Genomic DNA, 27744 nt, shown 5'->3' with positions numbered 1-27744 from the left:
TCCATTTTCTCAACTTAAGCTGGGTACACACTGGAGTGATGTCATTCCTAAATGCAGTTTTGGAACGACATTTTGCTTACATCGCTCAGTGTGTACCTAGGATTGTGCGCAGTTGGTAGGGTCCTTGTTTATACTAATGAAGGATGGAACATGGTCGTTCCGTTCTTCATTAACATCGTGCCAGTGTGTACTGGCAATCCCTGCTGACGGGCATTCGTTCAGATGTCAGAACGAATGCCCATCGCTTCAGTGTATACCCAGCTTAAGAACTTTAAATTAAGATCTTGTGTGTGCTGCATACACACTGATAATCAAGATTGTAGTGATAAATCACTATGTATGTGGGTACCTCAAAAGCTTCCTCTTCTCTCCTCTGGTACAATTCATTGTTATCTTTTAATTTGGGGGGAATAATTTAAAGAGATGAAATGTAGGTAAATATTTGTTACAATGATTGCATTTGTTTGAGGACTCCGTGTCAGTGACTCCTAGCATATTGTTAGCCTGCAACTGTTTCAGTCAACAAAAATGGCAAACAGTATGCCTCTGTGATCAGTCCACCCCACAAACTAGCATCTGAGTTGAACACTTCAGAAGAGGTATTGGTAACACAGACTCAAGTTAAACACTGGATAAACAACCTTGTTTAACACTCAAAGAGACAAATGAGTGGGAGATAACTTAAATGCTTTTCTAAAAATCAAAAGGAGATTCCACACAAGGAAATACAGTTTAGGCAACAGAATACAGTAAATTAAATGTAATGGTTTTACAGTAATCATTGTCACATGTATTAAATTGAACCTCATGAATAAAATATGGGGTCCTTGTCAAAAGATGAAAAATCATCCTGGCCTCAGCCCCAATCTCTCTCATCTGTTTATGCATAATGCTTCTCTTCGGTGAACAAGGAAGCATTTATGGAAATAAATGACCTAGAACTTCTGAGCAACTGCCAATCGTAATGAAGCAAAAGGCTCCGGTCAGCACCAGACAAACTGAGAAGTTGACATCCAGTCAACTGTGTGTATAACAGTATATGTAATGATAGAGCAGCCAAATTGGGGAATTAACATTTTTAATCAGACCCATTTACAAATGTTACTGCAATATTTACCATGTTTGTGGATCTTTAATGTGCACACAAATTCACATTGTACTGCATTACACACAAATTATTAATTTCTATTTTTAGAAATTCCTCAGCAAACTGCAGTTATTTATATTAATGCAATGGATCATAAAAGGCATTTTGGGGGCAGTGGCCTAGGACTGCAAATGTGCCCAGAAAAAGATTGCGACTTTACAAATGTGAGTGTGATGAAAGATAAAGTATTCCTAGTGTGAGGGGATTGTTTAATGGTCTAACAGATCTGGGGAAATGTTATAGCAAATGTTTGCATATATCATTGCAATACTACAAGCATAAGGTTATCTGCTTACAACTTGAACATTGTAAACACACATACGCTAATAATATTATGTTTAGCAATCATCTTCTAGTGGTCACTGAATAGAACAGGATACCAAAATTCTAATAATATTAAAGAAAAAGGTGCAATATCCATGCATGTAATTCGTCACAGTGGTGAGGCATGCAGTGCACTGAATTATTGATATTTATCACCTCACACCCAAACCCCACACCAACACCAAGTGGTATTTACACAAAAATGTTCTGGATTTCAGTACCCTCCATTGAGAGATAAATAAAGCTTGCACTGTTGTTAATCAGACTAATATCTACCCAACTGATAACATCCCAAGAGGAGAACTCATCTAGAAAAAAAGATAGGACATTAGTATCCATGACAACCTCTAAATGAATTGCTACATGAAAAATATTGCTGCACTAATTAAACAAATCAATGTTTTGCCATTACTACTCTTACATTAAGAGGCAGATTAAATTAGTCAGCCCTGAGCAATTGAATTAGGTTCCACATCCTCGTGCATTATGCTCCAGAGGGTGCACTTAACACGGATTTTCCCGCTCAACCTCAGGAACTGAAAGGGAGAATTCATGATAAATGCACCCTCTGGTATTTAAAATCGCAGGGTCGCCCATAGATTCCAGCACTTAATGCAGAATCTATGGGTTAACACACATTGGCCGATGGTTTACCCCACTGGAAAATTTACTAACAATTGAATATCTCTGGACATTAAACCCAGAGCTTAACCTGTGCGGTAAACACAGCGGGTAACAGATCTGCCCATAAAAGTATTTAAAGCATGTAAGGAATTTAATAATGAATTACTTTGTGAATAAATATGAACTATAATACAGTAAATACCATTGACTGTATAAAAAAAAATTACCTAAAAACAATAGCAACCGTTTTTTGACCTGAGCATGGCAGACCCACAATCCCAGCTATAGAGGCCCAGTTATAACTCGAAATTAAAATAACAAACATTTTATATGCAATAACATTTTAAGAAGTTTTGTATACACTTCTGGGTCTCAAAAGCAAAATAAGGTTCCTTTCCTTGTGCTTTTGTTGTACTAGGTAATAGAAATGCAACAATTATTTTATGCTGCTATGTAATACACCTCAAGCACAGTTTAGAAGAAAAACTCTGTTTACTGGGTAACAATATAAATCATAGGCACTAACTTTCAGAGCTATATCTAACCATTACTGTATTTGATCTCAATAATAAAAACAGTTTATGTACGCGTATACTAACAACAACATTATCCCACAAAACACAGAGTCACCTCCTCGATCTTGCTGGACTGGAGAGATACCAGGGGTTGAGCAACACTGAGGCGGAAGCAGCTCAGAAGTCCCCAAGGTAGATGTGAGGAGGTCAATGTTTCCAGTTTGTAGACGAAATCTCTCTAGCTCCCCAGACAGAAGACTAAACTGCTCTGTCTGACTGCGACACTTCTCTTCTAAAAGCTTCACTTTAGCCTAAGAGGAAAATTCAAAAAGGAAATATAAGTCAGGTGGGAAACGACCAGCTTCAAAGTGAAGTAGGGTAATTTAGCAAGTGAGGTTAGTGTAATGGTCATATTGGTTAACTACATACATAGGAGGGGATGCCTTTTTTGTCAGGGAGGCAATAGATCCATATTTTAAGATTCTGAATAATTTTGTAAAATATTTCTGTAAATACAGGATACAAATTTTGTTTGCATATTAGAATTAATCAGCGGATGTGATATTTTTTAACATCTGATTCTTGAAGCAGTAACACTAAATCCAAGGAAATAAGGATTTCAAACAGGTTGGCTGAATTCAAAGGGCAGAAACAAATATTGCTTAGCTAAATCACAAACTGAATATGCATTTAGGCAGGCTGCATAGTCAGAGATTATTGGGGAGGCTTCATTGCTTAGCAATCAGAGATTGTCATTCTACTGTAGTAGTCACTAGCCTATGTAATATGTATATGTTCAGGAGCGGTTCTAGACGCGGGCAAGCCGGGCCTGTGCCCGGGGCACTGCGGCCTGCAGGCGCGGCCGCAGTCACCCTGAGGGTGCCCGTAGCCAACCCGCACCCTGCATCCCGCAATCCCTGGCTGCAGCGGGCGCCGTGGGTTGTGTGCGCGCCGGCACCATTGTCAGACGCTAGAGGTCCTAATTGACCTCGTCTCTGGGCGGTGCTATGGGAGAGACCTCATGACGTCTCTCCCATAGATCCGAGGAGCGGGCGGCCAGAGACGGAGGGCAGCAGCGGCCAGGAAGCAGGAGCGGGGCTGGTGAGTATGTTGTTTTTTATTTTTTTATTTACATGTGTAAGCAGCGCAACTAGGGGGAACAACTACAGGGGGCACATATACAGGTGGCAAAACTACTGGGGGCAAAGCTGTGCGGTGTAATGTGAACGATTCTGTGGCCATGCCCCTTTCCTATTAAACCACGCCCATATTTTTGACGCACACCTTCAGCGCACACTAGCCCTAGTATGCCTGCCACGGGATTGGGGGGATTGCCAAAGGAAACTTTCACCCTGGGCACCACAAGGTCTAGAGCTGGCCCTGTATATGTTAATATGTATAATGACACTATCACTAAAATGTTATCTATGGTTAGTACTGTATATTCTGTTAGAATGCTACCTTTATTGGAGAAGCAATCACGTTGGTGGTCAGGATACAGACATCAGAATCTCGACACCCGGTGTTATTTAAACACGAGGGGGCCTGTACCGCCACCCCACCCATCCCCCAGTAATATAGAGCAGCAGCTGGTAGGCTGAGCTGGCAACTCCTGCCTGAGTGCGGTCCAATCGTAAGGGCCGTGATCCTCTCTCCTCTCCTAACTGCTCCGAACCCGGCTTTTTCACAGAGGCCGTCTGTCCTTGCTACCGGCACTGGGGATCTGGTGTCACAAACATGTGACCGTCCCCGGCGTTAAACTCTAGAAGCATCCACCATACAGGTGCTGCAGTTCTGAGCCAGGTGAGACAATTCTAATACTGCATATTTGTCACCTATTGTTGTTTTGCTCTGGATCCACCCCTATATGGAGGTCACTAACATAATCTCTGTATTATGGTGGTTGTTCGCTCACTAGCAGTTTTTAGCAGTCGTGCAAACGCTATGCCGCCTCCCGCTGGGGAGTGTATTTTAGCTTAGCAGAAGTGCGAACGAAAGGATCGCAGAGCGGCGGCATAATTTTTTTGTGCAGTTTTAGAGTAGCTCAATACCTACTCAGCGCTTGCGATGACTTCAGACTGTTCAGTTTCTGTTTTGACGTCACAAACACGCTCTGCATTCGTCCAGCCACGCCTGCGTTTTTCAAGGCACGCCTGCATTTTTTGAACACTCCCTGAAAACGGCCAGTTGACACCAAGAAACGCCCACTTCATGTCAATCACTCTGCGGCCAGCAGTGCGACTGAAAAGCGTCGCTAGACCTTGTGTGAAACTACATTGTTCACTGTAATATTACTTTGCGCGTGCGCATTGCGCCGCATACGCATAAGTGCCATTTTTTTGCCTTATCGCTGCACATCGAACAAATGCAGTTAGCGATCAACTCGGAATGACCCCCTATATTAGTTACAAGAATGCTCTCTGTATTAGAGAGCTGTGACTAATAGAAGCCTTGTAGAAGGAAACACAGTTGAACATTACACTACTTATATTAGTATACAAAACTGCAGCCATCAGTACACTGCTCCCTTTTTATTGCACAGCTACCGCTCTCTCGGATTTCCATTTATAAAGCTGTAAAAAACCTGCATAATTTCTATACTAGTTCCACGCCTATTATAGCTGTTCCCACCCAAACTATCTCAAAAACTCAATATTTCTAATATGTAAATAATTGGATTAATATACACAATAAGAAAACCACAAAGGAAATGGATGTACAAAATGAGCAGAATGCTAATGATGCAGTTCTAGGCCCAGGTCGCAGGTCTCTGTGTCCTTTCCATAAAACTGGGAATACAAAGTATAAAACAAGGTTTTGCATAATAGTAACCCTCTAAAGCTAAAACAAAGGACAGTAGAACCAAACTATGGAACATAACAGACAATACGGAGCATCAGAAATGTAAATTTGACATAGTACCTGCAAACTATCCAAAGTGTTCTGAGCATGAAAAATTAAAAAACAATATGTTAGCAATCCTGACAAAAAATATAACTTAAGCAATTTAGATTTAAATAAGATAAGAAAATTCAAGTTACTAAAACTCCATACCTCCAGAAGCTGAACTGCTCCTTCATGTTCTTTTTTAGCTTCAACCTGGGCCTGTAATCAGAAATAAATAATCTTTCATTCATATATACAGTATGTTATAACAGTACATCGAAATGCGTTTTTCAATGTCTGTTAATAATATAAGATGGCCACACATACAGACCTTGTTATCCCGTTCATATTTAAATTAGTCTAAGCAAGTCAACATGAGATTAAAAATTACATGTCCAGTAAATGGAGCTGATGACCCAAAATAACTACTCAGAATGTCAGACAAAAGGTGTGTTATGGTAGACTTACCTTTGTTAACGCTTTTTCTTTGAATTCCATAGGGTCCACAAGGGAGACAATGGAGTGTAGGAGGTGGATAGGACTGGGCACCAAACAGTTAAAGCTTTAACATATCCCAGGATGCTCCGGTCCTTCCCCCTTATACCCCCACCCACAGCCCAGGCTATTCAGTTTTATCAACAAGCCCAAGGCAGGAGAAGGATAAGAGAGAAGGAAGACTGGTACACAGAAGAATCTCACACTCAAGCAATAGAGAAGGGAACCAGTGAACTAGCGATAAATACCCATAGAAGCCAGCTGCGTTAGGGTAGGTGCCCTGTGGATCCCACAGACTTCAAAGAAAGAGTTAACAAACGGTAAGTCTACCATAACTCTTTTTCTTCTTCTTCAGGGTCCATAGGGCTCCACAGGGGAGACAATGGGGATGTCCGAAAGCAGTTGTTCAAGGAAGGCTGAAAAGAGAATCTGGCGTCCAAAGATTCTGAGAGGCAAATGTATCAAAGGCATAGGACCTAAGAAAGGTGTGGACAGAAGACCACGTGGCCACAATACAGGGCTTCGGCAGAAACGCCACGGCGGGCTGCCCACGAAAAACCCACAGAAGGAGTAAAATTATCCAAAGGGCACGGACCATGTCCAAGGAGGCCTCTCACGCCAAGAGTTCCGGGGAATGGAACTCCCTAACCACTATGTCTTTGCTAAGGTGGACACGGGACACCACCTTGGGAATGTAGCCAGGACGAGATCGAAGAACAGCCTGTCCTGATGAAAGATCAGAAAGGGAGTATGACAGGAGAGTGACCCAAAATCTGACATCCTACGGGACGATGCAATAGACAGAAGAATTCTTTGCTGTTAGCAATTTAAGGTTCACTGATTCCAGTGGTTCAAACAGAGGCTCCTAAAATGCCTGGAGAACTACTGACAAATCCCACGGAGTCACTGGAGAGACAAAGGGAGGTTGAATACGTAGGACACCGTAAAGAAAGGTACAAACATCCGGCAGTGGAGCAATTCTGCATTGGAACCATATTGACAGAGTAGACACGTGCACTTTCAGAGAGGACAGGTGAAGTGCAGATCCATTCCAGCTTGAGGAAAGGCAAACTCTAAAAACCAAAGGGTCATAGCGTCTTGCAGCGCACCACTGGATGTATGCCACACCCGGTAATAGACACGAGTGGAAGCCGGCTTCCACACTCTGAGCATAGTCTGGACCACAGAGCAAGAGAAACCCTTGGACCTTAGGAGGGATGACACAAAAAACAGGATTTTAATACCTACCGGTAAATCCTTTTCTCCTAGTCTGTAGAGGATGCTGGGGTCCACTTATTGACCATGGGGTATAGAAGGTTCCAAAGGAGCCATGGGCACTCTTAAGACTTTTCAATGGGTGTGAACTGGCTCCTCCCTCTATGCCCCTCCTCCAGACTTCAGTTATAGGAACTGTGCCCAGGGAGACGGACATTTCGAGGAAAGGATTTACTTTAATACTAGTGGTGAGATACATACTAGCTCACACCTCAACCATGCCGCACACATGGCAATCAAAAAAACACACGCCAACAGGCACGAATCAATTGCAGCAACAAGCTGAAACTAACATAACAAAACTTGTGTATAACTAAACTGCAGGTAAAGTACGCACTGGGACGGGTGCCCAGCATCCTCTACGGACTAGGAGAAAAGGATTTACCGGTAGGTATTAAAATCCTGTTTTCTCATACGTTCTAGAGGATGCTGGGGTCCACTTATTGACCATGGGGTTTATACCAAAGCTCCAGTACGGGCGGGAGAGTGCGGATGACGCTGCAGCACCGATTGACAAAACTTGAGGTCTTCATCGGCCAACGTATCAAACTTGTAGAATTTTGCAAACGTGTTTGACCCCGACCAAGTAGCTGCTCGGCAAAGTTGCAATGCCGAGACCCCCCGGGCAGCCGCCCAGGATAAGCCCACCTTCCTAGTGGAATGGGCCTTCACCGACTTCGGCAACGGCAATCCAGCCATAGTATGAGCTTGCTGAATCGTACTTCTGATCCAACGGGCAATAGTCTGCTTGGAAGCAGGACACCCAATCTTGGTGGGAGCATACAGGACAAACAAAGACTCTGTTTTCCAAATTCGAGCTGTTCTAGCGACATAAATCTTCAAAGCTCTAACCACATCTACAGACTGACTCAGTGAACGTGTCAGTAACTACTGGCACCACAATAGGTTGGTGTATGTGGAAAGATGAAACCACCTTTGGAAGAAAATGTTGACGAGTTCTCAACTCTGCCCTATCTTCATGGAAGATCAGGTAAGGGTTCTTGTGAGACCAGGCCCCCAATTCAGACACCCACCGTGCGGTTGCCAATGCCAAAAGCATCACCACTTTTCAAGTGAGAAACTTCAACTCAAACCAATCCGATTTAAGGAACTGCAACACCACATTAAGGTCCCATGGTGCCACTGGGGGCACAAAAGGAGGCTGGATGTGCAGAACGCCTTTCACGAAGGTCTGAACCTCTGGAAGAGAGGTCAATTGTTTTTGGAAGAACACTGAAAAGGCCGAAATCTGGACCTTGACTGACCCCAATCGGAGGCCCGCCTCCACCCAGCCTGCAGAAAATGGAGAAAACGACCCAAGTGAAACTCTTCCGTAGGAGCCTTCTTGGATTCACACCAAGACACATACTTTCTCCAAATACGGTGGTAATGTTTCGACGTTACTCCTTTCCTGGTCTGAATAAGTGTGGGAATGACTTCTTTCGGAATACTCTTATGGGCTAGGATACGGCGCTCAACAGCCATGCCGTCAAACGTAGCCGCGGTAAGTCCTTATACACGCACGGTAGCAGATCCTCGCGAAGAGGAAGAGGCCGAGGATTTTCTATGAGCAACTTCTGAAGATCTGGGTACCAAGCCCTCCTTGGCCAGTCTGGGGCAATGAAGATTGCTCGAACCCTTGTTCTTCTTAGGATCCTGAGAACTTTTGGGATCAGCGGAAGTGGAGGGAAGACATACATTGACTGGAATACCCACTGGGTCACTAGCGCATCCACTGCTATTGCTTGAGGGTCTCTCGACCTGGAACAATATTTCTGAAGTTTCTTGTTGAGACGAGATGCCATCATGTCTACTTGAGGAACTCCCCAAAAACTTGTCACCTCTGCGAAGACTTCTTGGTGGAGGCCCCACTCTCCTGGATGGAGATCGTGTCTGCTGAGGAAGTCTGCTTCCCAGTTGTCCACTCCTGGAATGAAAATTGCTGACAGAGCTTTTGCATGCCTTTCTGCCCAGAGGAGGATCTTTGTCACCTCTGCCATTGCTGCTCTGCTTTTCGTTCCGCCCTGCCTGTTTATGTACGCGACTGCTGTTACATTGTCCGACTGGATCTGCACGGGATGATCTTGAAGAAGATGTACCGCTTGTAGGAGGCTGTTGTAAATGGCTCTCAATTCCAGCACGTTTATGTGAAAGCAGGCTTCCTGACTTGACAATTTTCCTTGGAAGCTTTCCCCCTGAGTGACAGCTCCCCAGCCTCGGAGACTTGCATCCGTGGTTACCAGGATCCAGTCCTGAATCCCGAATCTGCGTCTCCCTAGTAGGTGCGGATTGTGTAGCCACCACAGGAGTGAAATCCTGGCTTTTGACGACAGGACTATTTTTCGGTGCATGTGAAGGTGGGATCCCGACCACTTGTCCAACAGGTCCCACTAGAATACTCTGGCATGGAACCTGCCAAACTGTATGGCCTCGTAGGCCGCCACCATCTTCTCCAACAACCGAATGCACTGATGGATTGACACACTGTATGGTTTCAATAATTGTTTTACCATTTTCTGGATTTCCAGAGCCTTTTCCACCGGAAGAAATACTCTCTGAACTTCCGTGTCCAGAATCATCCCGAGAAAAGACAATCTTGTTGTCGGTTCCAATTGTGACTCTGGATAATTTATGATCCAACCGTGTTGTTGGAGTATCGACAGGGAGAGCGTGATGTTTTGTAACAGCTGCTCCCTGGATCTCGCCTTCATCAGGAGATCGTCCAGATAAGGAATTACATTGACTCCTTTTTGACGAAGGAGGACCATCATCTCCGCCATCACCTTGGTAAATACCCTCTGCGCCGTGGAGAAACCGAAAGGTAACGTCTGGAACTGGTAATGGCAATCCTGAACCGCAACTCTCAGATAGGCCTGGTGAGGAGGATAAATGGGAACATGCAGGTAAGCATCCTTGATGTCTACCTACACCATGTAATCCCCATCCTCCAGACTGGAAATCACTGCCCGGAGTGATTCCATCTTGAACTTGAACCGTTTCAAGTAGAGATTCAAATTTTTTAGGTTCAGGATCAGTCTGACCGAGCAGTCCGGCTTCTGAACTACAAAGAGGCTTGAATAAAACCCCTCCCCTTGTTGCGGCAAATGGACCAGGACTACGACCTGGTCCTGACATAATTTCTGGATTGCCGCTGTTACCGTTTCTCTTTCTGGAAGAGAAGCTGGCAAGGTTGATTTGAAAAATCGGCATGGAGGAACGTCTTTAAACTCCTGCTTGTATCCCTGGGATACTATTTGCAATACCCAGGGATCCAATCAGACAGAATCCAACCTTGGCTGAACAGCTTGAGACGTGCCCCCACCCGGGCAGCCTCCCGCAAGGGAGCCCCAGCGTCATGCTGAAGATTTGGCAGAAGTAGGGGTAGACTTCAGCTCCTGAGAACCTGGAGCCGCTGTGGGCTATTTTCCCCTTCCCCTTCCTGCAAAGAAGGTGGAACCTCTCGCTCTTTTGTATTTATTGGGTCAAAAGGACTACATGTGTGTGTGTGATAAGTTTTTTTTGCCAGTGCAAGTGCAGAGGGCAAAAACGTTGACTTACCTGCGGTAGCCGCCGAGACTAACGCATCCAGACCATCGCCAAATAAGGACTCACCTTTATATGGGAGAGCCTCCATGTTTCTTTTGGAATCCGCATCCGCGTTCCACTGGTGAATCCACAATGCCCGCCTCGCTGATACCGCTATGGTAGCGGCTTGTGAACGCAAGAGTCCAATATCTTTCATCGCTTCTAGCATGTAGGCGGCAGCATCTTTGATATACCCTAACTTAAGGAGTATCTCATCTTTATCAACCGTGTCAATTTCTGATGACACGCTGTCTGACCATTTTTCAATAGCGCGACTGACCCACGCGCAGGCAATAGTGGGTCTGAGCAGTGTACCATTGGCAACATAAATGGATTTCAATGTTGTTTCCATCTTACGGTCAGCCGACTCTTTTAGTGAAGCCGTGCCAGGTGCAGGGAGAATAACCTTCTTTGTCAACCTGGATAGTGCACTGTCTAACACAGGGGCCAATTCCCATTTTTTCCTGTCCTCCGCTGGGAAAGGGTAAGTTACCTGAATCCGCTTAGGAATATGACATTTTTTCTCAGGATTCACCCACATCCCTGCAAAGAGAGCATTTAGCTCGTGGGAAGGAGGGAACGTGACTTTGGATTTCTTTTCCTTACATAAATAAGCCTTCTCCTGAGATACAGGCGAGGCTTCTGTAACTTCCAACACGTCCCTTATAGCCACAATCATATATTGTATATTTTTTGCAAATTTATGATCTATTTCTCTAGAGTCACTATCGTCGACACAAGAATCAGAGTCTGTGCCGGTATCAGTATTCACAAATGGTCTCTTATGTGACCCAGAGGGGCCGCCTGCAGAAGGAAGAACCGAGTCCTGAAAAATCACATCTTCCACAGATTTTCTCCAGCATACAGTTTGAGATTCAGACTTATCTAACCTCCTGTTAATAAGATGCATACTGTCACGTATTTCTTTCACCCATGCAGGCTCTTGGTGTGCTGGCAGCGCCACCACATTACAACTCTGTGTCCCTAAAATGCCTTCCTCCGGGGAGGAACTTCCTGCCTCAGACATGCCTTACACGTGTACAGCACACACTCACAGACACACTGGGACTTATAAGGGGACAGACCCACAGCAAAATCTGTCAGAGGGACACAGTATAGGAGCAGCCAGTTCACAACCCCAGCGCCAGTATGTAATGTCTGTGAACACAGAATGCCCACAGACAACAGCGCTTTTACACAGTAATTTGCACTAGTAATGCACCACCAAACGCTTTGTGCCCCCCTTATTTGCACCCTGTACTTGTTGCCAGAAGCGGAGGAAAGGACCAGCGTTGTCTCTGCAGCTGAGGAGAGGAAATGGCGCTGAGCAGTGTGCTGACTGCCTGAGGAAGAAGCTCCGCCCCCCGCAAATGGGGCGTTTTTCACTCAGCAAGGTCTGTTAATATTTATACTGGCGGAGGTAGGGCTGTGCCAGCGGCATCTTATGCCCCCTTTGCGCCAGTTTAAGGTAATATTTTGCTGCCCATGCGCCCCTCCCCGCGCCCTGCACCGCTCTGTGTGTGGGCAGCAATGGCACGATGCGCTCCCGCCAGCCGCGCCGTACCTCAGCCGTCACTTTAGTTGCTAGAAGATCCATCTTCTCATACTCACCTGTCTTCAGACTTCTGGCTCTGCGAGGGGGGTGACGGCGTGCTGTGGGAGTGAGCATCTAGGCACAGCTAGCGTTCAGTTACCTTCAGGAGCTAATGGTGTCCTGTCAGCCAGAAGCAGAGCCATGAAACTCTTCAGGAAGTTGGTTCTGCTTCTGCCCCCTCAGTCCCACGAAGCAGGGAGTCTGTTGCCAGCAGTTCTCCCTGAAAATAAAAAACCTAACATAAGTCTTTTTCAGAGAAACTCAGTAGAGCTCCTCAGAGTGCATCCAGTCTCCTGCGCACATTTCTAAAACTGAAGTCTGGAGGAGGGGCATAGAGGGAGGAGCCAGTTCACACCCATTGAAAAGTCTTAAGAGTGCCCATGGCTCCTGCGGAACCGTCTATACCCCATGGTCAATAAGTGGACCCCAGCATCCTCTAAGACGTATGAGAAACCATGCCATCAAAGACAGATGGTCTAGGTCCAGGTATAGACAAAAACACAGACAACAGATCTGTTCGTAGGGGAAGTGGAAAGGGATCGTCTATGGATAGACTCTGGAGATCGGAGAACCAATGGCGTCTGGGCCAGGCCGGAGCTACCAACAGGACGGTGCCTACTTCTTGCTTGAATTTGCGAAGGACCTGAGAAAGGAGGGACACTGGTGGGAAGAGGTACACTTCACTGCTAGGGCGTCCACAAAGGCTGCTGTGTGATCTCTTATTCTGGACACGTACACAGGAACCTTGGGGTTGTGTTGGAAGGCCATGAGGTCCACATCCGGCAGGCCCACTTGTCAACCAGAAGCTGGAAAACCTCTGGGTGTAGAGCACACTCACTGGTGTGCATCTTGTGACAGCTGTGGAAGTACACTTCCCAGTTGAGGATCCCTGGGATGAACACCACCGAGATGGCATTCGACCCATCGTAGAATGTGAGCCACTTCCTGCATTGCAAACCAACTGCGAGTGCACCCCTGATGGTTGAGGTAGGATAACGCAGTGGCATTGTCTGACTGGAACTGGACTGGTCTTCCTAGGAGAAAGGTCTGTACTAGAGTGAGTGCTCTGTAGACAACTCGTAGTTCCAGGACATTAACTGGCAAGCAACGCTCGGTGGGAGCCCAATGGCCCTGAAAGGAGTGTTGACCGATCAATGCACCCCACCCGCAGAGACTGGCATTCGTGGTAAGGAGTACCGAAGATCCAGAAGGGTCGATCCTTGTCCAAGTGAGACGCCTGAAGCCACCAGGCTAGGGACAGCTGAACTTCCGGAGAGAGGACCATCGCCTGTGACCTGATCAGATACAGTAGTCAATTCCATATGGACAGATCAGGAGTTGCAGGGGTCTGGAGTGAAAATGGACATACCCCACCATGTCGAAGATGGAGACCACAGACCCCAAGACCTGCATGGCTGAGTGGATGGACATTCGAAGACTGTGAAGCAACTTGTGCATTCTGAGCTGTAGTGCGTAAATCTTGTCTGCTGTCAGGAAAATTCTTGGTACCTGAGAATCCAGGAGAGCACCCAGATGTAACATCTTTTGAGAAGGCGTAAGGGATAACTTTTTCCAGTTGACTAGCCATCTGTGGTTTTGCAGGAAGGCAATAGTCGACTGAAGATGGCTATGAAGGACCTCCAGAGAGTGTGTGGGAATTTGTAGGTTGTCTAGGTAGGGTAGTATTCTGACCCTCTGACAACACAGCTGTGCCACAATAGCCATAAGTTTGGGAAAAACGCTGGGAGCAGTAGAAAGGACAAAGGGCAGTGACTGAAATTGGAAATGTAGGACAGCAAATCGTAGGAACTGCTGATAAGAGGGTGCTATAGGTTTATGCAGGTAACCACCCTGAACGTCCAGGGACACCATAAAGTTTCCAGGCTCCATAGCTAGGACAATAGAGCGGAAGGTTTCCATCCGAAACCTGGGTACCATGATAAACCTGTTGAGGGATTTGAGATGGAAGATGGGTCGATGAGACCCATTGGTTTTCTGAACCAGGAACAGGGTAGAGTAAAAACCTGTCCTGTGCTGTGACAAGGGGATCGGGATTACTACTACTGATTGCAGTAGAGACAGAATGACCTTCTGAAGGGCCAAGGCCTTGCTAGTGTCTGATTGGCGACCTGTGCAAAAGAATTGCTGAGGGGGGCACCTCCAGAATGAGACAGCATACCCGTGAGACCACTTCTTGCACCCAGGTGTCTGTGGTGCAAGAAGTGACGCCAGGACTGTATGAAAGTCCTGACGCCAGGACTGTATGAAAGTCCTGACGCCAGGACTGTATGAAATCAAGAAGTTGGCCTCCCACCCTGGGATACCGCAGGAGGAGGCCCGCCCCGTGAAGCTGAGGATTTATCTTCACACTTGGTGGCTGGACGTCTGGCGGCCAAGGTCTACTTAGCAATGGCGGTCTTTGTAGAAGCCGATTGCAGAGGACTGTCCTTTAGTTTTGCCTTGGGGATGAAAGGACCAAAAGATAGATGTCCAAGAGCTCATGGTAGATGCTGAGAGCAGGAAGGAAGTTTTGGCGGCTGCCAGAGTAGCCACAACTTTGTCCAGTTCTGCGTCAAATAGGATTATCTCCAGTATAAGGCAGCAATTCCAGAGCCCTCTTGAAATCTATGTCAGCATTTCCAGTGTAGCCACTTGAAAGCCAGTATCCAGAACCGCTTCACCTAGGTAGGAGGCTGCATCTGGGAAACATCCTAGGGAAAGCTTTCTTGAATAGCCTCTGCCCAGCTCTCAATGGCATTAGCCACCCAGTAGCACCCATAGCTGCTCAAAAAGGATAAAATGAAGCTTAGGTAACTGGAACTTTTTACCATGAGTAGTCCATGCTTCTCGCATGAGTTCAGTAAGTTGTTCAGACTAAGGAAATTAAGCCTCAACTACCTTCTGGTGCTTAAAAAGCAAGGCTTTTGGTTTAGCAGCAAGCTCTTCCTCTTCAATTTGAAGAATGGATTTGATGGCCGCCTCAGAGGACAGATACATCTAAGATAGACTGATGCTCCTCCTCCCTTGAGGGGGACTCAGTGAGAGAGACATCTACCTCCTCTGCCTCTCCAGAGGATGCCTCAGAATCTGAAAGCTGCGTAGACTGAGGATATCACAGCACGCCTAATGGCTTTAGTGGACAAGGGTCTTTCACCCTGTAACATCTGTTGAAAAGCAGTAGAGGTAAGTAGCCTGACTTTGTACTGAGGTAAAGAGCACATCCACCTAGGAAGGGGACATAGCTGTGACCGGTATAGCAGGGTGCACCTGCTTGGGGAACCCCATAGAGGGAACCACCACAGGGATTGCTAGACTGTCGACTATCTGTGCCAGTATCTGTGAAAAAGAAGCCCGGGGGGATTCTGTACAGAAGCGGGAGGGGATGGCTGGTTAGCTAGAATACAGCAAGATGCACACAAACCATCCTGTACAATGACCTGAGGGGATAAACCCACTGAACAGAACTTGCATGAGACCAGCATAGGAGCAGCAGCCTCCTTGTGACCATTGCCTTCGCTAGACATGGCTGCAAGAACAGTACAACACACAATATGGCACTGGGCAGTGTGCAACAATTATAGTACTGTGACAACCATCACAAAACTGGTAGTTGTGAAGTATGTTAAACCCCTACACACTTGTTCTTTTGTTTTAAGAAACAAATGGGAAACGTATAAGCGGGCCGTCAAAAAATCAGATAACAGAGCTAGCACAAGTCACAGACAATGCAGCATACAAAATGAATAACTGCAATGGACACTCAACTACATAGACCGCAGTGGCTGGTAGGATATAGCACTGTATAACTAGGCTTCTAGGAGAAGTATACAGGGAGACTGGACCCAGCATCCCTGAAGACCTGTAGCTGCTTGAAGAAAATGTCTCCCCTGTGGAGCCAAAAATGGACCCTGAGGTAGAAATACAGTACAGGTTGAGTATCCCTTATCCAAAATGCTTGGGACCAGAGGTATTTTGGATATCGGATTATTCCGTATTTTGGAATAATTGCATACCATAATGAGATATCATGGCGATGGGACCTAAATCTAAGCACAGAATGCATTTATGTTTCATATACAACTTATACACACAGCCTGAAGGTCATTTTAGCCAATATTTTTAACAAATTTGTGCATTAAATAAAGTGTGTGTACATTCACACAATTCATTTATGTTTCATATACGCCTTATACACACAGCCTGAAGGTCATTTAATACAATATTTTTAATTATTTTGTGTATTAAACAAGGTTTGAGTACATTGAGCCATCAGAAAACAAAGGTTTCACTATCTCAGTCTCATTCAAAAAATTCCGTATTTCGGAATATTTGGATATGGGATTCTCAACCTGTATATGCTGTGTATGTAGTGCATAACTAGAAAAGATTGTACATGGATATCCTTTTACACAAGATTTTGCAAAGCTAAGCAGGAATTGAAGTATTTTAGTTGATTATTTTGGGCTTAATAAATACACATAAATGTCCAAAAGTGGTTACTGGCTGTTTAATTGAAGCAATAGCAACACACCTCCTGGAGACGTTTTACTTCCTCCTTCCTTTTCTGCAGAGCTACTACAGCATCTTCATGATCTTTCTCCAATTGTTGCCTTCTCTCCGCCACATCTCGCATGTGCTGGAAAAAAAGTCAGGTGTTATTCTTCCGGACAATTAAAACATAGTGTAGAAAGAGACATGTCAAAACAAACAAGAGCAGTGGTGCAAGTAGAGAAAAATATTAGTGGTACTGTGTGCGCGGCGCAGGCAAAAAATATGGGCGTGGTCATGGGAAATGGGGGCGTGTCAACATGACACGCCATCCATTTCTCGCAGCCTGGGAACATTCCTTTTCCATTCCATATAGCACATCTACAGTAGTGCCCATTATTCACATTACACCACACAACAGAGCCCCTTTATACTTGCTATGCCACACAACAGAGACCCTTATACACATTATACCAGATAGCAGAACCCCTTATACACGCAACGCCAGAGAGCATAGCCTATTATACACGTTACACAAGACAAGAGTTACTTATACACATTAGGCCAGACAACAGAGACCCATATACATATTTTTTTTATTTTTTTTAAAGAACTTTTTATTAGGCAGATCACGAAAATATACATCATACAGATAGCAAAAACATTTGAGCATCAAAACAATGGCTGAGACTGAAGCATCTGCTATAAACATACAACATCATTTTGTACAGGTGATCCAATTTTGCGAGGAGAGTGAGCAGAATGTGCCTTCTCAAAAGCAATAACAAAAGGAGATGAAGAGAATCGACAGTTGTAGAAAAGAGAGAGGCGTAAAGAAATTGGGAAGGACCACGGATAGAGGCTGCAGCAGTAAAACCAGTTCAGGAAATCAGCTACGAAACAGAGATGGGACATTCAGAGTGGTCAGCCAGGGGGCCCAGACTTTATCAAATGACTTAGATGAATGGTTAATTATACTAGTCATGTACACTGTATTCCATTTTATGAACATAACAGATCCGTGACAGAATGGACTGCATAGGTGATGGAATAGGTTTTTTTTCCCAATCTATAGCTATTTGACATGTTATGGCAGTGAAGATATGTTGTAGCAGTTTATTTTGGTGTCTGGAGAGGGTGGGGAGGTTAGAAGGGATGGGAACACTGTTTTTCTCTGACGTCCTAGTGGATGCTGGGAACTCCGTAAGGACCATGGGGAATAGCGGGCTCCGAAGGAGGCTGGGCACTCTAGAAAGATTTCAGACTACCTGGTGTGCACTGGCTCCTCCCACTATGACCCTCCTCCAAGCCTCAGTTAGAATTCGTGCCCGGCCGAGGTTGGATGCACACTAGGGGCTCTCCTGAGCTCTTAGAAAGAATAGATTTAGGTTTTTTATTTTCAGTGAGACCTGCTGGCAACAGGCTCACTGCAGCGAGGGACTAAGGGGAGAAGAAGCGAACTCGCCTGCTTGCAGCCGGATTGGGCTTCTTAGGCTACTGGACACCATTAGCTCCAGAGGGATCGACCGCAGGCCCAGTCCTTGGTGTTCGGTCCCGGAGCCGCGCCGCCGTCCCCCTTACAGAGCGAGAAGCAAGAAGATGGTCCGGAAAATCGGCGGCATGAAGACTCTGTCTTCACCAAGGTAGCGCACAGCACTGCAGCTGTGCGCCATTGCTCCTCTCACACTTCGGTCACTGAGGGTGCAGGGCGCTGGGGGGGGCGCCCTGAGGCAGCAATAATAACACCTTGGCTGGCTAAAATACCTCAATATATAACCCCAGAGGCTATATATGAGGTAAATACCCCTGCCAGAATTCCATAAAAAGCGGGAGAATAGGCCGCGAAAAAGGGGCGGAGCCTATCTCCTCAGCACACTGGCGCCATTTTTCCCTCACAGCTCGGCTGGAAGGAAGCTCCCTGGCTCTTCCCTGCAATATACAGTAACAGTAAGAGGGAAAAGAGAGGGGGGGCATTAAATTTGGCAGTATATATACATATATTATATGAAAAGCAGCTATTAGGGACATAACTCAGTTAGTCCCTGTACTGTATATATATAGCGCTCTGGTGTGTGCTGGCATACTCTCACTCTGTCCCCCCAAAGGGCTTTTTGTGGGTCCTGTCCTCTGTTGAGCATTCCCTGTGTGTGTGGGGTGTGTCGGTACGGCTGTGTCGACATGTTTGATGAGGATAATGAGGTGGAGGCGGAGCAGATGCATTTTGAAGGGACGTCACCCCCTGCGGGGCAGACACCCGAGTGGATGACCTTATGGAAAGAAATGAGTGCACGTATAGATTCTTTACATAAGAAATTTGACGACATGCCAAATGTGGGACAGCCGGGATCTCAGCTCGTGCCTGTCCAGGTGCCTCAGGGGTCGTCAGGGGCTCTAAAACGCCCGCTACCTCAGTTTGCACAAACCTAATGCCTGTCAGGGCCATTCACTGCATGATTGAGGCAATGAAAGAGGTGTTAAACATTTCTGATTTACATCCAGGTACCACAAAAAAGGGTATTATGTTTGGGGAGAAAAAACTACCCGTAGTTTTTCCCCCATCAGATGAACTAAATGAAGTGTGTGAAGAAGCGTGGCTTTTCCCTGATAAAAAAATTTGTAATTCCTAAGAAGGTACTAATGGCGTTCCCTTTCCCGCCAGAGGATAGGTCACGTTGGGAAACACCACCTAGGGTGGATAAAGCGCTCACACGTTTGTCAAAAAAGGTGGCACTACCCTCTCAGGATACGGCCGCCCTTAAGGAGCCTGCTGATAGAAAGCAGGAGGCAATCCTGAAGTCTGTATACACACACTCAGGCATTATACTTAGACCAGCTATTGCGTCAGCTTGGATGTGCAGTGCTGCCGCTGCATGGTCAGAAAAACTGTCAGAAAATATTGACACACTAGACAGAGACACTATTCTGCTAACGATTGACCATATAAAAGATTCAGTCTTATATATGAGAGATGCACAGAGGGAAATTTGCCGGCTGGCATCTAAAGTAAGTGCATTGTCTATCTCTGCTAGGAGATGCTTATGGACTCGTCAGTGGACGGGAGATGCAGATTCCAAGAGGCACATGGAAGTTTTGCCTTATAAAGGGGAGGAATTATTTGGGGATGGTCTCTCCGACCTAGTTTCCACAGCAACGTCTGGGAAGTCAGCATTTTTACCCCATGTTCCCTCACAGCCTAAGAAGGCGCCATTTTATCAGGTTCAGTCCTTTCGGACCCAGAAAAGCAAGCGTGGAAAAGGAGGGTCTTTTCTGTCTAGAGGCAGAGGTAGGGGAAAAAGGCAGCAACAGACAGCAGGTTCCCAGGAACAAAAGTCCTCCCCCGCTTCCTCTTCCAAGTCCGCCGCATGACGGTGGGGCTCCACAGGTGGAGCCAGGTACGGTGGGGGCCCGCCTCAGAAATTTCAGCGATCAGTGGGCTCGCTCACAGGTGGATCCCTGGATCCTTCAAGTAGTATCTCAGGGATACATGCTGGAATTCGAGGCGGCTCCACCCCACCGGTTCCTAAAATCTGCCTTGCCGATTGCTCCCTCAGACAGGGAGGCGGTGCTAGCGGCAATTCACAAGCTGTATTCCCAGCAGGTGATAATCAAGGTACCCCTACTTCAACAAGGCCGGGGTTACTGTTCCACACTATTTGTGGTACCGAAGCCGGACGGTTCGGTGAGACCCATTTTAAATTTGAAATCCTTGAACATGTACATAAAAAAATTCAAGTTCAAGATGGAATCGCTCAGGGCGGTTATTGCAAGCCTGGACGAGGGGGATTACATGGTTTCCCTGGACATCAAGGATGCTTACCTGCATGTCCCCATTTACCATCCTCACCAGGAGTACCTCAGATTTGTGGTACAGGATTGCCATTACCAATTCCAGACGCTGACGTTTGGACTCTCCACGGCACCAAGGGTATTTACCAAGGTTATGGCGGAAATGATGATACTCCTTCGAAGAAAGGGAGTTTTAATTATCCCGTACTTGGACGATCTCCTAATAAAGGCACGGTCCAAAGAACAGTTGTTGGTGGGAGTAGCACTATCTCAGGAAGTGCTGAACCAGCACGGCTGGATTCTGAATATCCCAAAGTCACAGCTGGTCCCGACGACACGTCTACTGTTCCTGGGGATGATTCTGGACACAGTCCAGAAAAAAGTGTTTCTCCCGGAGGAGAAAGCCAGGGAGTTGTCTTCTCTAGTCAGAGACCTCCTGAAACCAAAACAGGTATCGGTGCATCACTGCACGCGGGTCTTGGGAAAGATGGTAGCTTCTTACGAAGCAATTCCATTTGGCAGGTTCCATGCCAGAATCTTTCAGTGGGACCTGTTGGACAAGTGGTCCGGATCGCATCTTCAGATGCATCGCTTGATAACCCTGTCTGCAAGAACCAGGGTGTCTCTTCTGTGGTGGCTGCAGAGTGCTCATCTTCTGGAGGGTCGCAGATTCGGCATTCAGGACTGGGTCCTGGTGACCACGGATGCCAGCCTGCGAGGCTGGGGGGCAGTCACAAAGGGAAGAAACTTCCAAGGACTATGGACAAGTCAGGAGACTTCCCTTCACATAAATATTCTGGAACTAAGGGCCATCTACAATGCCCTAAGTCAAGCAAAATCCCTGCTCCTACACCAGCCGGTGCTGATCCAGTCAGACAACATCACGGCAGTCGCCCATGTGAATCGACAGGGCGGCACAAGAAGCAGGATGGCAATGACAGAAGCCACAAGAATTCTCCGATGGGCGGAAAATCATGTACTAGCACTGTCAGCAGTGTTCATTCCGGGAGTGGACAACTGGGAAGCAGACTTCCTCAGCAGACACGACCTCCACCCGGGAGAGTGGGGACTTCATCCAGAAGTCTTCCAAATGATTGTACATCAGTGGGGTCGTCCACAGGTGGACATGATGGCGTCCCGCCTAAACAAAAAACTAGAGAGGTATTGCGCCAGGTCAAGAGACCCTCAAGCGATAGCTGTGGACGCTCTGGTGACACCGTGGGTGTACCAGTCAGTTTATGTGTTCCCTCCGCTGCCTCTCATACCAAAGGTATTGAGAATAATAAGAAAGCGAGGAGTAAACACAATTCTCGTGGTTCCGGATTGGCCAAGAAGAACATGGTACCCGGAACTTCAAGAGATGATCTCAGAGGACCCGTGGCCTCTGCCGTTAAGACAAGACCTGCTACAGCAGGGGCCCTGTCTGTTCCAAGACTTACCACGGCTGCGTTTGACGGCATGGCGGTTGAACGCCGGATCCTGAAAGAAAAGGGCATTCCGGAGGAAGTCATTCCTACGCTTATTAAAGCCAGGAAAGAGGTTACAGCAAATCATTATCACCGCATATGGCGGAAATATGTTGCATGGTGTGAGGCCGAAAAGGCCCCAACTGAGGAATTTCAACTAGGTCGATTTCTGCATTTCCTGCAAGCAGGAGTGAATATGGGCCTAAAACTGGGTTCCATTAAGGTACAGATCTCGGCTCTATCGATTTTCTTTCAGAAAGAACTAGCTTCAGTACCTGAAGTTCAGACATTTGTAAAGGGAGTGCTGCATATTCAGCCCCCATATGTGCCTCCTGTGGCACCTTGGGATCTCAACGTGGTGTTGAGTTTCTTAAAATCACATTGGTTTGAACCACTAAAAACCGTGGATCTGAAATATCTCACGTGGAAGGTGGTCATGTTATTGGCCTTGGCTTCTGCCAGGCGAGTATCAGAATTGGCGGCTTTGTCTTATAAAAGCCCTTATCTGATTTTCCATATGGATAGGGCAGAATTGAGGACTCGTCCCCAGTTTCTCCCTAAGGTGGTGTCAGCGTTTCATTTAAACCAGCCTATTGTGGTGCCTGCGGCCACTAGGGACTTGTAGGACTCCAAGTTGTTAGACGTGGTCAGGGCCCTGAAAATATATGTTTCCAGGACGGCTGGAGTCAGAAAATCTGACTCGCTGTTTATCCTATATGCACCCAACAAGCTGGGTGCTCCTGCTTCTAAGCAGACTATTGCTCATTGGATTTGTAGTACAATTCAACTTGCACATTCTGTGGCAGGCCTGCCACAGCCAAAATCTGTCAATGCCCATTCCACAAGGAAGGTGGGCTCATCTTGGGCGGCTGCCCGAGGGGGTCTCGGCTTTACAACTTTGCCGAGCTGCTACTTGGTCAGGGGCAAACACGTTTGCAAAATTCTATAAATTTGATACCCTGGCTGAGGAGGACCTGGAGTTCTCTCATTCGGTGTTGCAGAGTCATCCGCACTCTCCCGCCCGTTTGGGAGCTTTGGTATAATCCCCATGGTCCTTACGGAGTTCCCAGCATCCACTAGGACGTCAGAGAAAATAAGAATTTACTCACCGGTAATTCTATTTCTCGTAGTCCGTAGTGGATGCTGGGCGCCCATCCCAAGTGCGGTTTATCTGCAATACTTGTACATAGTTATTGTTAACTAAATCGGGTTATTGTTGAGCCATCTGTTGAGAGGCTCAGTTGTTTCATACTGTTAACTGGGTTTCATATCACGAGTTGTACGGTGTGATTGGTGTGGCTGGTATGAGTCTTACCCGGGATTCAAAATCCTTCCTTATTGTGTACGCTCGTCCGGGCACAGTATCCTAACTGAGGCTTGGAGGAGGGTCATAGTGGGAGGAGCCAGTGCACACCAGGTAGTCTGAAATCTTTCTAGAGTGCCCAGCCTCCTTCGGAGCCCGCTATTCCCCATGGTCCTTACGGAGTTCCCAGCATCCACTACGGACTACGAGAAATAGAATTACCGGTGAGTAAATTCTTATTATTTGACTGGTCGCATCCTGTGCGACCAGGTCAGATAAAACACTGCCTGGTGTGGTCGCATCTGATGCGACCATACCAGACAAGTGGTTCAGAAAACCTAAAGGGGTTAAAGTGGGGCCACGGGTAGGAGTAGGGGACACAGGGGCAGATTTATTAAGCCTGTAACATGGAAGTTAGAAGCAGATTGGCTGGTGCGTTATCACCTTCCACTTTATCACTTCACCAGGCTTAATAAACTGCCCCACAGTGAGCAGAGTGGGCCATAGAGGTGAGAGTAGGGCTCACAGGGGGGAGAGTGGCACACAGGAGGGAGAGTAGGAGACAGAGTGGATCACGGCACCACACAGAGGAAACACTATTCTGAGCAATGCATATTGTTGAACATGAATTGGTCAAACGCTGACAGCAATGGAACTGCACAACAATGGAGTTCTACTCTGTATGCCGAATTAGAATGTCATATACTGCACGTATATAATGGAGCTATCCAGCTAGGTACAATCATGAATAGATGAGATGCAGAGCATCTGTGTGTGAAAATTACATGGAGCGCCTAAAATCCTAATCAAATAAATCCAGAGTCAACACTCCAGTTAAAAGCCCTACACATTAGGACAGTGGTTCCCAAACTTTTTTGAATCATGGTGCCCTAGAATATCAGAATTTTTTTCACAGCACCCCTACGCCAAAAATTTCTTATTGAGAAATGTAGAAAGAAATATTACATTAAGTAGATCGCGTTTATATGTCATCCTTAGGGTCAGTTGTGTGGTGAGGGACAGGATTTGCTTATGTTTGGCCACATATTTTATGACTGGCAGCCACCAGCACTGGTTTTGCCTATTATATTGACCATGAATAATTTGAATTGGTCCTGGACCACCAACCCAGGGCACCCCTGCAAGTGTCTCGAGGCACCCCAGGGAGCCACGACACACAGTTTGGGAACCTCTGCATTAGGAGATATGCCGCCGAGGTGCCCAACGGCCGACCTGGTGGCAGAGGGGTGGGTGAGTGAAGTTTCTTCACTCCCCCCGTCACCCGGCCCCATAGCAACGCATTTTAATATGGTCGAGATTGTCCATATTGGCCGGCACGCATAAGTGACCCGGCACCAATGATGGACGAGCATCTTTCATCGTTGGAGCCTGCACACTGAAAGATATGAGCGATATCTTGTTCATTAATGAACGAGATCATTCATATCTTTCAGAGAAATCGCCTATTAGTCTCTCTGCTCTTATATGCTCTCCTTGAATCAAGAATATCTGTGCACTGGAACTATGGAGAAAAGAGCGATCCGGCAAGACTAAGACACTAAGAAATTTACTTGATTTCCTAATAGATGATAACCTATTCAAGTACAGTTCTGAGAATAAAAACGAGATTTATGGTAAGAACTTACCGTTGTTAAATCTCTTTCTGCGAGGTAGACTGGGCTCCACAGTGAATAACATCGGGGTGTAGAGTAGGATCGGCTCTTGATCCGAGGCACCAACAGGCTAAAAGCTTTGACTGTTCCCAGAATGCTTTGTGCCGCCTCTTCTATAACACCGCCTCCGTGCACAGGAGCTCAGTTTTGTTAACCAGCCCAATGCAGAAGCAGGCAAAAAGAACCAATACAGTCTGAGCCACGTTGGAGCTATCAGAAGTCCGATTCCTCCTTCTTGCTTGAACTTTCTCATTACTGTGGGCAGGAGTGACACCGGAGGCGACACGTACGGCAGCCTGACCCCTTGACAGCGGAGTACAGCTGTCATTAGCGCCATGACCTTGGTGAAGACTCACAGGGCCGTGGTCAAGCCAAAAGGTAACGCCCGAAATTGGTAATGGAGGTTACCAACAGCGAACCTCAGATATTGCTGATGCGACATTGCAATAGGAATATGCAGGTAAGCATCCTGTATGTCCAGGGAGACCATATAATCCCCTGGTTCCAAAGCCAGAACAATAGAGCGAAGGGTTTCCAAACGAAACTTGGAGACGCTCACAAAATTTTTCTAGGACTTGAGGTTGAGAATGGGCCGAGAGGACCCATTCGGTTTTGGGACTAAGGAATAGCGGTGAATAGTACCCCTTGCCTCTCTGAGCCAGAGGCATCTGTACTACCACTCATGTCCAGGAGGGACTGTACCACCGAATGAAGAGTTTTTTGCCTTCACCTGATCCGAAGGGACGTCAGGCAAAATCGATGAGGGGGGCGATTCTTTAAGGATAAAGCTCTTCTGAGGGCTGCTGGAGCAGCCCACCTGTTGTATGCCTGCACTGCATGGCACCAACTACAAAACTGAGCTCCTGTGCACGGAGGCGACGCTAAGCATTCTGGGAAAAGTCAAAGCTTTTAGCCTGTTGGTGCCTCGGATCAAGATCCGATCCTACTCTACACCCCGATGTTATTCCCTGTGGAGCCCAGTGTACCCCGCAGCAGAAACATTAGTAGTTAGAAAATGTGTCTCTGATTGTGGATAATTGTGAGGACTGCTTTGTGGATAAACGGCTAGCAGTAATCTAAGGGGGAGTGCCCAAGATAGCGGAACATCATAAATATAAAAATTTGAGATAAACATTATGGCTATTATTCTTGGTCTTTAAATAACTTTTGATCTGTGCACCAATAATAGGATTTCGGTTACCTACCGGTAAATCCTTTTCTCGTAGTCCGTAGAGAATGCTGGGGTCCACATTAGTACCATGGGGTATAGACGGGTCCACCAGGAGCCATTGGCACTTTAAGAGTTTGAGAGTGTGGGCTGGCTCCTCCCTCTATGCCCCTCCTACCAGACTCAGTCTAGAAACTGTGACTGAGGAGACAACATACTTCAAGAGAAGGACTTAACACAGATAGTGGTGAGATTCATACCAGCTCACACATACAAGGCACATCAAGACAACAAGCTTGAACTACTCAGCAACAGCTGAAACATTACTTACCAAGTAACAATGCAGTACTCAACTAAAACGAAGTTGTACTGAACCAAATAACATTTGCAGGAAAACAAAGCGCTGGGCGGGCGCCAAGCATCCTCTACGGACTACGAGAAAAGGATTTACCGGTAGGTAACCAAAATCCTATTTTCTCTTACGTCCTAGAGGATGCTGGGGTCCACATTAGTACCATGGGGATGTACCAAAGCTCCCAGAACGGGAGGGAGAGCGCGAAGGCTCCTGCAGAACTGATTGACTGAACTTCAGATCATCAGAGGCCAAAGTATAGAACTTGTAAAACTTTGCAAACATGTTCGACCCAGACCAAGTTGCAGCTCTGCAAAGTTGCACTGCTGAGACACCCCGGGCAGCCGCCCAGGAAGACCCCACCTTACGAGTAGAGTGGGCCTTAACAGATTTTGGACACTGCAGTCCTGCCGTAAATAACCGTGCTGGATAGTGAACCTGATCCAGCGAGAGATCGACAGCTAAGAAGCAGGACACCCAATTTTCTTAGGATCATATAGGACAAACAGAGAGTCCAACTTCCTGTGATGAGAAGTTCTCTTCACATATATCTTCAGAGACCTTACGACGTCTAAGGACTTTGATGTGATTGAGGAGTCAGTAGCCACTGGCACCACAATAGGTTGGTTGATATGAAATGCCGACACAACCTTCGGAAGAAACTGCTGACGAATCCGGAGCTCAGCTCTATCTTCATGGAAGATCAAGTAAGGGCTTTTACATGATAAAGACCCCAGCTCGGACAATTGTCTAGCAGAAGCCAAGGCCAACAGAGTGACCGCCTTCCAAGTAAGAAACTTGAGCTCTACCTCCTGTAGGAGGCTCAAACCAATACGACTGGAGGAACTGCAACACCACGTTAAGGTCCCAAGGCGCCGTAGGCGGTACAAAGGGAGATTGGATATGTAGGACTACCTTCAAAAAGGTCTGAACCTCAGGCAGGGCAGCCAATTGTCTTTGAAAGAAAATGGACAGGGCTGAGATCTGGACCTTCACAGATCCCAACCGCAGACCCATATCTACTCCTGCCTGCAGGAAGAGGAGGAAACGTTCCAGTTGAAAC

The 27744-nt window shown here is 46.6% G+C and overlaps 1 protein-coding gene across 15 annotated transcripts in view; it reads right to left on the bottom strand.

Moving 5' to 3' along the window:
* Positions 1–27744, bottom strand: part of TSPOAP1 (TSPO associated protein 1) — a 941658-nt gene that overhangs the window by 222027 nt on the left and 691887 nt on the right. For 13 of the 15 annotated variants that reach the window (XM_063956204.1, XM_063956202.1, XM_063956206.1 and 10 more), the window contains exons 10-14: positions 16977–17081; positions 5665–5715; positions 5533–5553; positions 2726–2921; positions 1693–1779 (exon numbers count right to left, since the gene is read on the bottom strand). In XM_063956204.1, coding sequence (XP_063812274.1) covers positions 1693–1779; positions 2726–2921; positions 5533–5553; positions 5665–5715; positions 16977–17081 — 460 coding nt within the window. The remainder of the gene's footprint in view (positions 1–1692; positions 1780–2725; positions 2922–5532; positions 5554–5664; positions 5716–16976; positions 17082–27744) is intronic. The other 2 variants (XM_063956207.1, XM_063956205.1) reach the window with 2 other exon arrangements.

The sequence above is a fragment of the Pseudophryne corroboree genome, chromosome 2 (genome assembly GCF_028390025.1).
Source record: "Pseudophryne corroboree isolate aPseCor3 chromosome 2, aPseCor3.hap2, whole genome shotgun sequence".
In the NCBI taxonomy this organism is placed as follows: domain Eukaryota; kingdom Metazoa; phylum Chordata; class Amphibia; order Anura; family Myobatrachidae; genus Pseudophryne; species Pseudophryne corroboree.
Note: the sequence above shows the minus strand (reverse complement) of the source record. Positions and strands in the feature narration are given on the sequence as shown.